This window comes from Polyodon spathula, chromosome 10, assembly GCF_017654505.1.
Source record: "Polyodon spathula isolate WHYD16114869_AA chromosome 10, ASM1765450v1, whole genome shotgun sequence".
Lineage (NCBI taxonomy): Eukaryota > Metazoa > Chordata > Actinopteri > Acipenseriformes > Polyodontidae > Polyodon > Polyodon spathula.
In genome coordinates, this window is record NC_054543.1 from 20,493,792 (window position 1) to 20,511,746 (window position 17,955).

At 40.1% G+C, this 17,955-nt stretch overlaps 1 protein-coding gene across 1 annotated transcript in view; it reads right to left on the bottom strand.

The window, feature by feature from the left end:
* LOC121321915 (V-type proton ATPase subunit B, brain isoform-like) overlaps nt 1-17,955 on the bottom strand; it is a 91,692-nt gene that overhangs the window by 20,809 nt on the left and 52,928 nt on the right. The window contains exons 10-11 of the mRNA XM_041261305.1: nt 16,592-16,742; nt 1,309-1,391 (exon numbers count right to left, since the gene is read on the bottom strand). Coding sequence (XP_041117239.1) covers nt 1,309-1,391; nt 16,592-16,742 — 234 coding nt within the window. The remainder of the gene's footprint in view (nt 1-1,308; nt 1,392-16,591; nt 16,743-17,955) is intronic.

Here is a 17,955-nt window from a genome sequence, read left to right on the forward strand (position 1 = left end):
GTTGAAAATTGCTGCTCACCAAAGGTCCCCATCCAACTTGATGTAGCTTGAGCAATTTTGCAAAGAAGAATGGGCAAAAATTGCAGTGTCCAGATGTGCAAAGCTGGTAGAGACTTATCCAAATAGACTCATGGATTTAATTGCTGCCAAAGGTGCCTCTACCAAAGATTGACTCAAGGGGGTGAATACTTATGTAAGCAATTATTGTCAGTGTTGTATTTGTAATTAATTTGGAACAATTTGTAGATTTTATTTTTCACTTTAACATTATGGACTTTTTTTTGTGTTGATCTGGCAACATTTCCTAATTAAATCGATTTTGATTCCATGTTGTAACAGAATAAAATGTGGAAAAGTCCAAGGGGGGTGAATACTTTTCAGAGACACTGTATGTGGTTCTTTAATCTACTGTCTATTTTGATAAGCAGATGTTGTACATTTGGAATAACAGACACTACGGTATATCATGTCTGCACTGTTTTTACTTCATTGTGGTCTTCATAATTAACAGGAAAAAAACTTAAAAAAACAGAAAAATGGACAAATGACAATAAAGTGAAATCTATGAAACAGATACTAATGAAACAAATAGAAATCATCATTAAAACTGAAATAGAAATTTAAGCTAAAATTGAAATTCTGTAAAACTTAATAGCAAATGAAATTATTAAATAAAAATGTTAAGTAAAACACTAATAGCACACCCTCATTGTACAATTAAGTGCATATCAAATTATGTTTTAGTATGTTACAAGTTCTGGACTAGCTCCCTATTGTCAAAGGAAACAAGGAGTGAATGAACACAAATTAATCAAGATAAAAGTACATAGAATAAAATATTCATGAAGTTTTTAAATCGTGTCATATGCATAGGCGTTGGGTTCTGGGCCCATGCTCCACTGATATTCTGGACTGTGGGCCCAGCACCATCAATGTGTGAGCTGATAATTTTCCATACATTTTGATGGGAATGATATCTTTATACATGATACATTGTTGCATATTTTTTCATATTCAATGGGGCATCATCTTTATCCATAGACTAACAATATATATACACACACAAATTAGATATTGTAAATACACAGCTGTGATAACTGCACATAAAGTAGATGTTTTATCCAAGAGACATTTTTGTTGTTTAAAAACATAGCTTTTAAATTCATTTTTTCTCCTAACCCCAACTATAGGGAAATCTATCCCCTGACCCTTGGGCACCACCAAAAATTGTACAAACCCGGCACCAATGGCTATATGTGACTCTCTCCTGGGTGGGTGTCTCCTTTGATTAAAAGTTTATTTCTTTACCTGTCTGTTGTGAAGTTGTCGGTCAACATAAACTTGTCCTTCGGTGATATAGCCAGTCAAGTCAGGGATAGGATGGGTAATATCTGTAAAGAAAACACAAGCAAAGATTGACACAGGTTCAAAACTATTTGGAAACAAGACAGTTAATAAAAATGAGCCAATGTTTTTTTTTTTTTTTTTTTTGCCTGTTATATAAAACGAAAGGTCCTGTTTCCCCTACATTTCACCCCCCCCCCCCCTATTTTTCACCCCTTTTCCTATCTAGTGCACAAAACCCATATCTTTTTTTTTCTAATTAATAAGAAAATGTAGCCATTTTGTTGCATTCTTAGTTTGTACAGCAACGACAAACGGATATTTTAAACAAACCTGACTCTAAAGTTAGATAAGTAGATACAATACAAGCAGTCATGTCCTCCCCTCTCCCCATAAGTTGATAGAGGCACGGAAAGACAGATTTATAGAAAAAACGATAACTTAATATTGTAACACAAAACTCCTCTGATGTCTTTTTTTTTTTTTTAGCAAAAGCCACTCCGAATGATAGCGATCATTACAAAAAATATAAACATATATATATATATATATATATATATATATATATATAAAACAGAAAAAATACAAACTTTTTGAAAGACTTATTCACTATTAAAAATACATTTAAAAAATCTTCACAAAATACATTTGCAATACATTAATTACAAAACTATTACACAAATCCATATCCAGTAAAAAAAAAAAAAATACACTTTTCTTTCCATCTTATTTTTTTACACAGTACCCCCACCTCTCACAGATTAGTTCAAACATTTCCAAGTTATGCATCTCTTATAAAAAACAAACTAGTTTAATTCTTGACAAAACAAGCATTTTAAAAATCATTACTGCATCTTGGTTGGCTAAACCTCTCACCCTGTCTTTCCTGCTTTTTAACAGTGCCATTTTTGCTTGCCCTAATAAAAAAAAATAACGAGCTGCACTCTGTATTTCTGATTTTTACAATATTTAAAATCAAAAACAAAATTTACCTCAGTAAATTGAAAACCCAGTTCCTCAACTAAATATTTCAAATATTTTAGCATTGAGTTTAACCTGTTACAGCACATAAAACAACGAAACACAGTCTCTCCTTTAGGACAAAATGGACACTTATTCAACACCTCCGAATTTATGATGCTTACAAATGAGTTTGTGGCAGTTATAGTATGGAGTATTCTCCATTGCAAATCTCCCACCCTCTTCGGTAATGGTGGCTTATAGTGTTCTCCAAGCTGGCTGAATACTTTCTTCCACCCCCAACCCCAGCCTGTTCTTCCAGTGAGTATCAGGGAGGGGGTCTGAGCTGCTGCTGATGTCAGGATTTCACACATACCCACCGATTGCAGAGGAAATTCATTTAGACTCCCTGCATTTAGGAGACGGCCAGACACATCCTGACCCTCTATAAAATCTGCTGATACTTTTAATGTGGGGGAAAAAAGGAGCTGCTGCATTTAAAAGACTGATTTCTATAATAAATCTTCTAAGCACTCCAGCCCTTCTTTAGGTAGAGCCTCTTTCACTGGATTCATTAATTTTGCTGCTACTTGGACCAAATTCATTCCTATAGCTGTTGCCAGTGCCTCTGGGCTAATCCAGCAACATAGCTGCAAATCAATGAGGTGCTTTAGTTGTTGTATCCCTGACCTGATCAACTTGCTGCTGTATGCATGAGATCTTAACAAGGCTAGTGATAATAAAATATAAAAAAACAAAGGTTCCTCTAAAATCCACTCAACTCTTTCCATATTCCTATGAACTCTTAACCACTGCCAGGCCTTCAAAATGCTGTGCCATTGTTGATGCATCTACCTCATCTATAAAAAAAAAAAAAATAGTCTTGTCGACCGATGATAGACAGCACCACGGAAATACCACAGCTGGTATGTGAACAGGAAATGCACTCGCAGGTGCTCAAAGAAATAATAATGAAAACAGAAGGCGAAAAGAACAAGGGAAAATAAAACAGTAATAAAACTACAAATAAAAGGTGCTGCACTCGGCAGCGTTATCCCGGTCGCCGCTACCCGCACGACCCAGATCACCGTCCTACTCTGTCGGCTATCTAGCCTGCTCTTTTACAATATGCCGGGGTCTGCCCAAGGGTTCCCCACTCTCTCTCTTTCTCGCTGTGAATTTCTTTTTCTCCCGGCTGATTCCCGGTCCTGAATCAAAGCTTCCGCACTCTTGGTGCGTCTAAGTGGGCAGACCTGAGGAAACAACAGAGCGTTATTTTATAGGACCAACAATCACCCAAGACCCGCCTCCCAGCCATTCAGAGAGGGGGAAAGTCCACACACACCCTTTACCACCTCCCCGTGTCATTGCCATGACTCACAGGAGGCTGTTGGGCGACTGCCGCCCTCTTCCTGCAGCCCGTGAACACGCCAGCAGAGTCAGCACAGATCTCTCCCTGTTACAGTCTGAGAAAAGCCAAAAAACTAATAAATAAATAAATAAATAAATAAATAAATAAATAAAAAGGGGAGAATCTGAGCAATACACATAGCCCCTGCACCACGAGATAACAGACACAAACAAAGAAGATAGCTGCTTCCGCATCGGTGCATCCATTTCAATTATACTTTTGATAACGTGAGCCCTGTACTTTTTGTGTCTAATAGATCTTACAACTTTTTTTTTTTTTTAATTAAACCTTTCAATGAGTACATTACTTTTGCCTGCTTTAACAACTTGCTGCAATTCTAAAATGTCTGCTTCCAAGCCACTCTCCTAAAGGCATCCCTAGTGTACTACAGAGACCACACTTTTATCTTACCCACATCCCACCACTGCCTTACAGAGGAGTACACATCTTTCTGTGCTCTCCACCTTTTCCAGAAAACAGTTTTTTTTTTTTTTAAAAAAACCTTCATCAGTTGTTAATTAGATAGGTAGACAGACAGACAGATAGACAGATAAAGGATTTTTCAAAAATAAAAATATCTTTCATCAATTTAATATCAAAAAACCATTATAGAAAAAAGAAAAACACAAATGTCCATACAAAACCCTCTCCATTACAATAATTACAAACACATTATTAATTTATTATCTTCCGCCAAACACACCACCTCCCCAATTGCCCAAATTGTCTGAATCATTTCTAGCTGGTACACCGATTTATAAAAAGTAAAATCAACTTTAATTCTTGCGGTTACCAATACTTTAAAAATAGGCAGTACCACATCAGTTAAAACTCCATTCATTTTAGTTTTTCTACTTCTCAAAATTGCCATTTCACCTGGCTCAGTAGAAAACTTACAAACTGACACAGGTTTTTGTTTCTTTTAACATTATTCACCCCAAAAATAAAATTAGTCTGAGTAAAACTCAGACCCAAACCACTAAATAATTCATTTAATAACTCAAACAATGGCTTTAACCAAGGACAAAACAAAAATGAAAAACTATTTCCCTGTCAAGCAAAACTGACATGTATCCTCTCCCCCAGGATGAATGATGGAGAGAAAGGAGCTGATGGCCACAATGGTGTGCAATACTCTCCACTGTAGACTGTAACTGTAGATTCCCCACTCTTAGAAACTGGTGATCTACACAGGTTCCTCCATGCAGATGTGATGGAGTTCTCTACCTGTAACCTCTCTCGCCAAAGTGTATCAGGCAAGTTTTTAAAATTTTTAAAATGCAACACCTTACATATACACCTGATACATATCTCCCACCTCCCGCAATGAACCTTGTACCCTTCCCCAAACTGTAGGATCTACCCTGGGATGTCACTGGTCTGACCTAATGCAGGTACTGAGTCAGCTGCAGTAGCGCCTCTGCAGACAAAACAGCTTTGAGCTGCACTAAAAGTCCCTCCACCAGACACACTGATTTCAAACCCAGCTCACTTGCTAGTGATTCTGGGCTTTTCAAATTAATTCAATTACTGACCTTAACTACTCCTCTGGAAATTAAAGTAAAACATAAAACTCTTTGACAAAAACAAAACAAAAAAAAATTGCATTTTAACAATAAATTATAAAATTAGAGGCTCTTCAATCATCCAGTACAATCCTAAAGACTTCAAACCTCTGTTCGTTCTAAAAAACTTTCCACGCATTCAGCACCATCCTATAAAACACAGGTAAGACAGAGAGATTTATCCATTTATGTCCATTATCCAAAAAAAACAGGTGCCTATCAAAATTCAACCTCCCCACTAAACGAAAGAACGCAAAAGCACCTCTTCTCCAGGGTAGCAGTTCTAGAAAGTACAGCAGCCTCTGAAGCGACTGGATTCTAAAAGCTATTATTCTACTAATTATGTCCATTAGCCCCTACCCTCATTTTTCTACAAGCAAAAATAACACCCCCTGCTTTATCCAATGCACTGTCCCAAAAGAAACTCAGCAAGTCTCTGAATTTCCAACAGAGATGGAGGGGGATCCTCACACATTAAATCTATGCCACAGCATGGCATGACCAGGTTATTAACAATTAAAACTCTTCCTCTATACGAAAGCTTAATTAAAAGCCACTTCCATTTGTCCAGGTCGGCCTTTTACCTGATCCCGTACCTGCTCTCCCCAGTAAACTCCCAGATATCTGAATACTACTCTATTAATACTGAATACCACCACAATTGCCATTTAAGCCCTGATGGTAATTCTGGTGGTCGGCTGTTGTCCCACTCCCCAATTAGAAAAGCATTACTTTTATCCTGATACTCTTTCAAATACACTCAAGCTCTTTGCTATTATCTGAATGTCTTTCTATTTGTTATATTTGTTCAATATCTTTCTCAATTTTACCATTAGGGGTTCAAAACAACAGAAAATATAACATTCCTGATAGCGAACAACCCTGGTGAATTCCCCTCTGGATCTTAAAAGGAGAGCAAAACACACCATTGATTTTAAGTACACTAAAAATGCTACTGTAGAGCAACTTAATTTTTCCCCAAAAATTCGGACCAAAGCCAAATGACCTAAAAACATCAAAAGCTTTTTCTTGATCAAGAGAAAGCAATCCAGCTTTAAAACCAAAGAGCTTGGAGGCAGCTATTAAGTCCCAAATATTGATCAGCCAGGTACATAGTACGTTTGGTCTGAATGCACAATAGTGCTCATTACTCTGCTTAGTCTATTTGCCAATGCCTTCGACAAGATTTTGTAGTCAGAGCAAAAAATACTTACAGGTCACCAGTTCATAATAAGACACAAGTCCCCTTCCTTAGGCATCAGAGTCAGTATCGCATTCCGGCAGCAAAGTGGCAGTTCATTTTCCACAATGTATTCCTCCATCACTTCCAACAGGTTAATTCACAACTCAGACCAGAAAAAAAGTTTCATAAAACTCAACAGGTAGTCCATCTTCCGAATGCTTTGCTCGCGTTGAGCCCTTCCAGAGCTTTAGAGAGTTCTTGCAAGGTCATTGCACTCTCCAGCCTCTATTTCTCTTGTGCTGGAACCTGTGTTAGCCCCTGGAGGAACTGCTGGGTCCCCTCAGACCCATCCACAGCCTCAGCCATATACTGTCTGAAAAAACCCACAACACGTAATAGCTCTCTCATTGCCTCGCTAGTGCTCTTTGTAGCATTCATTGTGTAATGTTGATAAAACAGTCGGTCTGAACTTTACTCGCGTCTCACCATTGTCTCAGTGATAAAAAAGCCTCTTTCTGCCTCTTCCATCATTCACAAAATAATTTAAAAGTTTAGTATTACACTGAACAAAAACATACAGCAACATGTAAAGTGTTGGTCCCATGTTTCAAGAGCTGAAATAAAAGATCCCAGAAATTCTCCATATGCACAAAAAGCTTATTTCTCTCAAATTTTGGGCACACATTTGTTTACATCCCTGTTAGACAGCATTTCTCCTTTGCCAAGATAATCAATCCACCTGACAGGTGTGGCATATCAAGAAGCTGATTAAACAGCATGATCATTACACAGGTGCACCTTGTGCTGGGAAAAACAAAATGCCACTCTAAAATGTGCAGTTTTGTCACACAACACAATGCCACAGATGTCTCAAGTTTTGAGGGAGCATGCAATTGGCATGCTGACTGCTGGAATGTCCACCAGAGCTGTTGCCAGAGAATTGAATGTTCATTTCTCTACCATAAGCTGCCTCCAACGTAGTTTTAGAGAATTTGGCAGTACGTCCGAACGGCCTCACAACCGCAGACCACATGTAACCATGCCAGCCCAGGACCTTGACATCCGGCTTCTTCACCTGCGGGATCATCTGAGATCAGCAACTCCGGACAGCTGATGAAACTGTGGGTTTGCACAACTGAAGAATTTCTGCACAAACTGTCAGAAACCGTCTCAGGGAAGCTCATCTGCCTGCTCGTCGTCCTCACCAGGGTCTTGACCTGACTGCAGTTCGGCGTCGTAACCGACTTCAGTGGGTAAATGCTCACCTTCGATGGCCACTGGCACGCTGGAGAAATGTGCTCTTCACGGATGAATCCCTGTTTCAACTGTACCGGGCAGATGGCAGAAAGCGTGTATGGCGTCGTGTGGGTGAGCGGTTTGCTGATGTCAACGTTGTGAACAGAGTGCCCCATGGTGGCGGTGGGGTTATGGTATGGGCAGGCATAAGCTACGGACAATGAACACAATTGCATTTTATCGACGGCAATTTGAAAGCACAGAGAAACCATGACGAGATCCTGAGTCCCATTGTCATGCCATTCATCCGCTGCCATCACTTCATGTTTCAGCAACAGATGCATATCTGTATTCCCAGTCATGTGAAATCCATAGATTAGGGCCTAATGAATTTATTTGAATTGACTGATTTCCTTATATGAACTGTAGCTCAGTAAAATCTTTGAAATTGTTGCATGTTGCGTTTATATTTTTGTTGCGTGTAAAATGCCAATAGGAAGAATAAACATGTGCAGTAGGGATAATCATATTCAAACTGATCAAACTATGATAAGATAGACCTGTGGGGGGGATTTTAATTTGTAATCATTTTGTATGATGATTTTCTTTATTTTTTATTATTTTATTTTGTAATTTCACAATACTTCTGCTGTAGTCATGCCAGAGAGAGAGAGAGAGAGAAAGACTGGACTTGACTTTTAAGATCCTCTATTAAACCATTCCAATTAAAATCCATTAAAACTACAATAAGGTAAAACACAACAAAAATAAGATTTTTGCTGCCTCCGGGAAACAGCCAAAACCTCCCCAGTGCATCAGTATTAAAATCCTACAAAATCAACATCAAGTTTTTCAAACAAAAAGGATCATAAAATATCACTAAAAAAACACAATAAAAATAAAAGCCATACAAAAAATCTAAACAGTTTTTTTCTTTCTGTTAAAAAAACAGACATACAAAATGAAACACTGCAAAACTATAAAATACAAAGAAAAATTAAAACTAGAGCTCACCCTCCTCACTCACAGCACACATTGCATCTCCCACACACCACCTCTCCTGGAAGCCTCCCAGGTTACTGACCACTTTGAAATATTCAAAATCCACTCTGACCACCAACACCCTGAACTGCACCCTGATATTGGTTAGCCCGGATCCAGAGAGTTTGTTCTCACGTGATTTTAAAATTGCCAGTTTGCCTGACCTATTAGAAAATTGATTAAAACACATGTTTCTTATTTTAAAACTGTAGGGGACCCCAATAATTATTTATTAAAAACAAAGCCTAGGCCCTGCAGAAGCTCCTGTATGAGATGGAAAATTGGCCTCAGTCTTTCAGACTCACGAAACATGTGGAAAGTATTCTGCTATGTAGAGCAAAAACAGCACACTGCACTGATACTGGGGTCAACCCTGTGAAGAAACCTGCCTATAGACACTATATAGTGCAGGATCCTCCACTGCCAGATTCCTGCTCTCTTGGTGATGGGCAGCTTTAAAGCACTCTCCACACTAGCCTCTGCCCCTCCACCTAGTCTACCAGCCCCTGTAACTGGTTTACACACAGCTGACACAACATTTTACTCTGCTGTGTGAAAGATTGTTTCTTTAAAAATGTTAAAATTATGTTTCCTTCATCTCCCTCTCCTTCCTCACCTACTGCTGGAGACACTAGCAGCCCAGGGAAGATGGAGTCCTGCCTCTGCCCTGTACCATTCCTCCTTCAAGGCCACGAGTCCTGGGGAGAGGGAGCATCTTAGCCCACTCCTCATTTTCCCTGCCAACCTCTCCGAATGCCAGCCCAGCGGCCCAACCAGATGGGCAGCAGTTAACCAGTGGGAGAGCTCAAGATCTATCAGATTGGCCAGCCTGGTCACTGCTGTCTTCACAAAGCTAGCACAGAGCACCACTAACTGAAAAAAAACTCCACAGGGAAGAGTAGATTAAAGAATAGGGGCTTCTTACCTCTAGCCACTCTCACTGCTCGCCAGGCATTAAAAACACTTTGATAAAAAGATGGGAGTCCTGTCTTGTTGATCCTAGAATTTGCAATTAAAACAAGTGCTTGTCAAACCCATGCCAGGTCCCGGGGAGGTCCAGGCACAATAGCCTGTGCCACAGCATGGAGGCCACCAAGTTGTTGATAACTAGGACCCTCCCCCTGAAAGACAGCTGAGCCAGCAGTCTCCGCCATCTCTGCACTTGCCCCCTCACCCTGTCCACCAGGGTGTCCGAGATAAAGGAGGAGTCAGAAAGTTCCCCTTCCATCTCTTCTGGCCGTCCTCCATCTGCTCGCTTCGTTCCAGGCATCAGCTCCTCCGTGACTGGCTCTGATTCTGTAGCATTAATCTCCTCTCCTCTCACCGCATCCATAGCCTGCTCTGCTGCCTGAGATTCATGGAGAGGAGAAACCTGCACAGCTCTGAGTTCCGAACCCATTCCGGAGCCCGACAGCGCTACCCCCTTCTCCCTCTGCACTGGGAGGGAGGGCAGCCCTAGTTTGAGAATGCAGGCTCCCCTCGAGCACAAACTCAGAGCTCTGCCTCAGTGATGCTGCCTTGTGTATCTGACATTTGGCTGTGGCTGGGTCACTTTACTTGATCTCCTGTGGTGGCTCAGCTTTTTGTCCTCCTGCCTCTTCAGGCTCCAGTTCCAGCTGCGATGTGGGAGCCGGCTCTTTCTGCTGCTCATCCCCAACACCCACCCCGCCAGCAGCACCCTGCTCCTGTCCTGCCTCAGGTCTAGCATGCTTTCTCGGACAAGCTCTTCTTAGATGCCCCTGTTCTCCACACTTAAAACACTGCATATTATCATTTATATCAAACACAACACAATGGGTTCCTTCAAAGTTTAAACTCCAGGCAACATCAATAATTTGCCCTGGGTTTTTTAGCAGCAAGAAAGCCTGTCTCCGAAAATGTTTAAATGGTATCTTTTTTACAACCCAGGGAAATGTTGCTAATTTGAGACACTAACTTTCCATATCAGGCCAATTCCCTCTACAATATTTCATTTCTTAAAAAAGGTGGAGCATTGGACATTATTATTTCTGAACAAATTCACCTTTTAATGAAAACCCTTCTCCTACTGACTTGTTTGCAAGTATCAGCTCTTAAAAAGATGACAAGCCACTTGTTCATGCAGGATGCAGACATGATATTTGTAACTCCCACCTCCTCTCCTACTGCCAGCAGGCTCTACTCTACCAACACACTGGTGTCCAGTAAACAGCGTACCCCGCGTTGGCCAGTGAGAGCCCCTAGCCCTCCCGAGCGAGACCCCCAAGCCCTCACAAGACCCCATAATGAGGTCAACACACAGAGAAAACGAGAAAATAAATAAACAGAAAGAAATAAAAAAGTACAGCAAAATTCCGCTCCTACCACCCATGTCGATTAGCACTACACCCTCTCAGCAAACTCCTCCCACTGATTCCACAACCCGAGGGAGGGAGGGAGAGAGAGAGAGAGAGAGAGAGAGAGAGAGAGAGAGAGAGAGAGAAATTTGAAGCTACTTAATCTTTAATATTAGAATTAGGCTATGTAAAGTCACCTTCAATAATAAGCTCACTATCAGCAGTCCCAAACATATCAAACTGTTGTTAAATTATCTCACTGAAAACACCAATTGTAGCTGGGCAGCAGGGGAGAGCCCTGCACATTATTAAAAGGGGCAGGGAAAAGCCCTGCTTGTGTAAATACAGTGCCGTGAAAAAGTATTTGCCCCCTGTCTGATTTTCTGCATTTTTGCATATTTCCGACACTGAATGTTAACAGATCTTCAACCAAAATCTAATATTAGATAAAAGGGACCCTGACTGAACAAATAACACAACATTTTGATACTTATTTAATTTATTTATTAAATAAAGTTATGCAACACCCAATGTCACTGTGTGAAAAAGTATTCACCCCCTTAGACTCAATAACTGGTTATGCCACCTTTAGCAGCAATAACCCAGCTGCGCTTCAGCTTCAGCTCACGGACGGATGGCCTGACATTCTCCTGTAGAATTCTATGATATACAGCAGAATTCATGGTTCCTTCAATAATGGCGAGTCGTCCAGGTCGTGATGCAGCAAAGCATCCCCAAATCATGACAGTACTACCACCATGCTTGACCGTTGGTATGAGTTTCTTACTGTGGAATGCAGTATTTGGTTTTCGCCAGACAGAACAGGGCCCATGTAGGCCAAAAAGTTCCACTTTTGACTCATCTGTCCATAGAACATTATTCCAGAACTCTTGAGGGTCATCCAGGTGCTTTTTGGCAAACTTGAGATGAGCATTCATATTCTTCTTAGTGAGCAGTGGTTTCCACCTTGTTACTCTGGCATGAATCCCATTTTTGCCCAGTGTCTTTCTGATGGTGACCTTAGCTGATGTGAGAGAGGCCTGCCGATCCCTGGATGTTGTTCCAGTGTTCTTTGCGACTTCCTGGAATATTTTACGCCTTGCTCTTGGAGAGATTTTGACAGGACGGCCACTCCTGGGAAGATTCACTACTGTCCCAAACTTTCTCCATTTGGACAATATGGCTCTGACTGTGGTTTGGTGGAGCCCCAGAGCCTTAGAAATGGCTTTGTAATCCTTTCCAGACCGATAGATATCAACAACTTTTTCCAGAGGTCTCCAGGAATTTCTTTTAATCACGGCATGATGTGCCTCTAGAACCTGTGTGCTGACAACTTCACTCTGATGGTAAGGGCCAAAGTTAGTCAGATTTATATTGGGCACGGCTGGCCCAAATCAGGCCTGACTGTTAACCAAAGTATTCAAACAGCTACATTGCATGTTTGATTACCTTGCACACCAAACAAATGAAAGAAGTACCAAACATTGGTGTAATTTTTACTCTCAGACTCCCTCTATATGCTACTATAACCCACAAAAAGATCTGACCAAATTAAATGTGAAAAATGTGCAAAAATGCAGAAAATCAGTCAGGGGACAAATAGTTTTTCATGGCACTGTACATTGTCGTAGTTGTCGTTATGATTTATTAGGGGTAAATATGACGGTAAAGCCGTGCTATTGTTTATTTGTATTTATTTAAAAACGTATTGACGGCATAGCTGAATGCTTTCTTTTATTTTTTGCTGTTTGGTAGGGTGGATGGGAAGCCCCATCCACTATTAAAAAAAAACTTGTGGAGAAGGTGGCCTTCTCCCGAATTAGCTTTAATTTGTTGCTAATCGGAAGATGGTCACCTGCATATAAGCCTGCAGCTCGCTGCCTTAGTGGTGGGTGTTGGAAAGCAGGAACGAGAGTGAGCAAGGCGATTATAAAAACGAAACTAAAATATATACAGTGCCAAGAGAAAGTCTACACCCCCTTTCAAAACGTTCACCTTTTGTTGCCTTATAGCCTGGAATTAAAACATTTATCTACACATCCTACTCCAAAACTTCCAAGTGAAAAACAAATTCTAGAAATTTGTAGAAAATTAATTAAAAATAAAAAAATGAAAGCGCTTGGTTGGATAAGTGTCCACACTTATATAGCAATCCTAAATTAGCTCAGGTGTAACTAAGCACCTTCAAAATCACACACCAAGTTAAGTGGCCTTCACCTGTGTTAAATTATAGCGATTCACATGATTTCAGGATAAATTCAGCAGTTCCTTTAGGTTCCCTCTGCTGGGTAGCGCATTTCAAAGCAAAGACTCAATTACAAGCACCAAGACACTTTCAAAATAAATCTGGGACAAAGTTGTTGAAAGGCACAGATCAGGGGATGGGTATAAAAAAAATATCAAAGGCCTTGAATATCCCTTGGAGCAGGGTCAAGACGATTATTAAGAAGTGGAAGGTGTTTGGCACCACCAAGACCCTGACCAGATCAGGCCGTCCCTCCAAACTGGATGACCGAGCAAGGAGGAGACTGATCAGAGGCTACCAAGAGGCAAATGGCAACTTTGCACGAGCTACAGGCTTTCATGGCCAAGACTGGTCAAAGAATGCAAGTGACAACAATATCCTAAGCACTCCACAAATCTGGCCTGTATGGTAGGGTGGCAAGAAGGAAGCCATTACTCAAGAAAGCCTACCTTGATACCCGTTTGAAGTACATAAAAAAAACACTCAGGAGATTCTGTATCCATGTGGTAAAAAATGCTGTGGTCCGACAAAACTAAAATGGAACTTTTTGGCCTAAATGCAAAGTGTTATGTTTGGCGCAAACCCAACACAGTGCAGCGCATCGCCCAAAGAACACCATCCCTACTGTTAAGCTTGGTGGTGGCAGCATCATGTTATGGGGATGTTTCTCATTGGCAGGGACTGGGGCATTTGTCAGGATAGAAGTGAAAATGAATGGATCAAAGTACAGAGAAGGAAAACCTGCTGCCCTCTGCAAGAAAGTTGAAACTGGGACAGAAGTTCACATTTCAGCTTGACAACTACCCAAAGCTCACAGCCAAAGCTACACTGGAGTGGCTAAGGGACAAAAAGGTAAATGTCCTTGAGTGGCCCACACAGTCAGAGCCCTGACCTAAATCCATTCAAAAATATTTGGCATGACTTGACGATTGCTGTCTATCAACACTCCCCAAAGAACTTGACAGAGCTTGAACAGTTTTGTAAAGAAGAATGGTCAAATATTGCCAAATCTAGGCGTGCAAAGTTGGTAGAGACCTATCTCAGTAGATTCACAGCTGTAATTGCTGCCAAAGGTGCTTCCACCAAGTATTAACTCTGGGGGGTGGAGACTTATCCAATTATGATCTTTCAGTTTTGTATTTTTAATATATTATTTTTTTCTCAATAAAAAACTTTTTTGCCCCTTAACAGTGTGGAGTATCATGTGTAGATAAGTGGGAACACATCCTCATTTAAATGCATGAAACTCTGATGTACTGACATAACAAAATGTGAAAAAAGTTCAAGGGGATGTAGACTTTTTACAGGCACTGTATATAGGAACAGTAAAGGCAATTGCCCGGTCTGACCTATTGTTTGTGTTTGAGATTTGTTTTTCTTCAACCTTTTTATTTGGCTCCGTGAGCAGTGCTCTTTTTTTTTTTTGTTAAAATATTTTATTTCCTTTTGTTATTGAAATAAACGGTGCACACCGCACCTTTGCCCTGCAGTACCTGCCTGTGTGTTTTTGTTCCTGCATTCTGGCCTGATGTCACCACTCGGCTACCCTGTCACACCAACATACCATGAAATACAAACCCTCTAAAAACCTGGATGATCATGATGTAACTCATTTACAGACTTAGTTTAGATTTAAAAAATATAACTATTAGGAGCTAAAATAGTAAATTGGAACAGTTTGCACAGAATTAAAACTAAAATAAATAACAGCGCTCCAGATAAGGTTTTGGGTCATTGAGCAATTTAATCTCCAATTTAGACACTGTGGGCCTCATTCACTAAACAGAGATAATGTGTTTTGCAAGCAATAAGCCCCTTTACTGCATGCTTCATACACCTGCTGTATTCACTAACCAGTGGCAGACAACCTAGCACATGGAAATAAGCATGTGGAAAACGTTCAACGTTTGAGTCTATTTAAATAGAATGAATAATGTTAAGGGTTGGACATGTATGCAAATTATGTCACAAAATACTACGAAGGAGCTATTCAATATGCACACCATATTCATTTAAGGGCGCTAACTTTACTAGGTGTCTCAGCATGTGTTAAAAGTACCACTTATTGAAACCAGGTGGTGCCACAGAACCAGCAAAAGAGCTGCTCTGTAAACACCTACCCAAGGTAAGTGCTTAGCTAACTTTTGAACAATATTAAAAAAGTAAATCAGAGGGAGATCAAGTTGAACAAATAAATATTTATTATTTATAACAAATACTCCATTACCAATTACTTTCTCCGCTTTGATGGTTTTTCAGGACACTGAGTCTTTGGGTCAAGCAGGACACCCTCCCACCATCCTCATTTTCCTTCTCCCTCCCCCTCCCTCTCCTTCAACTTCTCTCTTCATCCCCTCCTACCCACGAAGCTGGCCATCAACTGGACCTCATCTTCTCCAGGGCCTGTCGCCCCTCAACCTTCTCTGTCACCCCACTGGACCTCTCTGTTCACTATTTAATCTATTTTTCTCTGTCTCTCCCCTCTCCCTACTCCACCTACCCCAATGTCACCTCCCGCCATAACCTCTGCTCTCTCTTCCCCTCTGTACTTGCCTCCACCGAACACGCAAACAAATACATTTTTTTTTTTTATTTGATTGATATGGTGTCACAAAGATGGCTGCCGTGGGTGACGTCAGACCAGAAACAGGAACGAACACAAAATAAATAGAGACGTGGAGTTTTGGAGAAGCTGAGCGCTTACTTGCTCTCAGCATTTAATGATTACACAAGCAGAAAATAACAGGTTGCAAGACAAACAAAACACTGGAGACGACACTTTAGCCAAAATAAATATACAAACAAAATGGACTACACAGACAAAAAAGGTGAGATTTTCTTACTTTAACTATTATTATTACTGTTACCTCCTTCTCCAATCTCTTTCTCCACTCACCGAACACACAACCCAGAGTGAGTGAAAACATGCTGCTTTTATGCAGCTGTACCGAGAATTGCTAATCAATCATTCAATTGCAGTCTCGGTACAACTGCACATGAATTAATAAGTGCAATTCCCTGTGCTCGCATATTACTACATTTTACCTGCATGTGAAGTGCTGTGCAATTCTCGTGCCTAAATACAAATATACATTTTAAACACTCGTGTTACACAGACCCATTTATATCCCGTGTACCAATGACTATACACCAACATTAACACACAACACGCAACATACAACACAGAAATACACACAGGGGCGGGGCAACATTGCCACATATGGTTTTAAATTTGATTAGCAAATTTGTCACCAAAACAACTAATCCACAACCACACACAAGTCGACTCACCATCATTAGGCATGGTAAGGATGGGGATCTGTGTAATTGAACCATTTCTGCCCTCTACTCTCCCGGCTCTTTCGTAGATCGTGGCCAAGTCAGTGTACATGTACCCAGGGAACCCTCTGCGACCAGGCACCTCCTCACGAGCTGCCGAAACCTTAAAAAAAAAAAAAAAAGATTCAAAAGCCAATCCTGTTTTTATGTGATTAATTACCAGGGTGGGGTATTTACCCATTACCAATTATACCACACCCAAACCTCATGCTTGATATCCCGGAATACTTTTTTTTTTTGTTTCCAAGCAAAGTGAAAACTCACGAATTTTGTTCACTTGAGCCAGAATCTGAATAACATTTTAATTAAGAGGGCCAGTCCTCGTGTATAGTGGTAATACAAAACATTACTACAGTACAGTAGCTTCTTATACTTGTAGAGCAGTCTGAAGTCTTAAGTAAGCAGAGTTAGCCTGGACCTAAATGTAGGTCCCCAGTATTGATTCATTCTGAATATTTTAAACCCGCCCCAACTACCGAGTGACAGCACATCCCTACATTTCTAATGTAGACTCTGCTTGCAAGATTTAAAACAAGATTACAGTCAGAATGAAAGCTTGTTAACAGGATTTAAAGCTGTATTACAGTTAAAATATGGAGGATTTAAAACAGAATTGTGGCAAAACGTACAAAAATGCCTACACACAAAAACCCTAGAAGAATGTGCCTGTGACATTAGGGATTTTGTTGTGGAAGACAGCAAAGGACAGAAGGTACAACTTAAGCATGCAAGTACTAGGTTACGACTATATGTATTTAAAAAAAAAAAAAAAAAAAAAAAAACTAAACTAAATTTCATACAGTATATCAAAAAGAAAGCCCCCCAAAAAAAACAATTTACATAAAACTAGAAAATAGCTAAAAATAAATCACCGAAAAATACAATTAATAAAGTCAGAAAAACAGAAGCCTTATATATAACCAACTGAGGTTGATAACATATTATCAGTTTGGTACATCACGTCTAAACTAAATTAACATGGTAAAACTAATTTGCTCAATTAGGTACTGCAATGTTGGATTCTAATTTGGTCAATTAGGTACTGGAATGTTACCGTTCTGATTGAAAAGTTGAATTAATTCTCGTGCATACCGACACGATCGATTACAACGAAAAATGGGTATTGAAAATTCTAATGCAAAGTAGACACTTTGTGTGATCAGACATATTCAATATTAGTAAATTAACCATGTATGCTAATGACGTTATGGTCGTTGTAATTGTTTGACTATGCAATCAATGAACTGTATACTATTCATGCATATATCTAACCAATAGCATTTCCTTTCTATAATATTAGATTAGTTGTACACCCC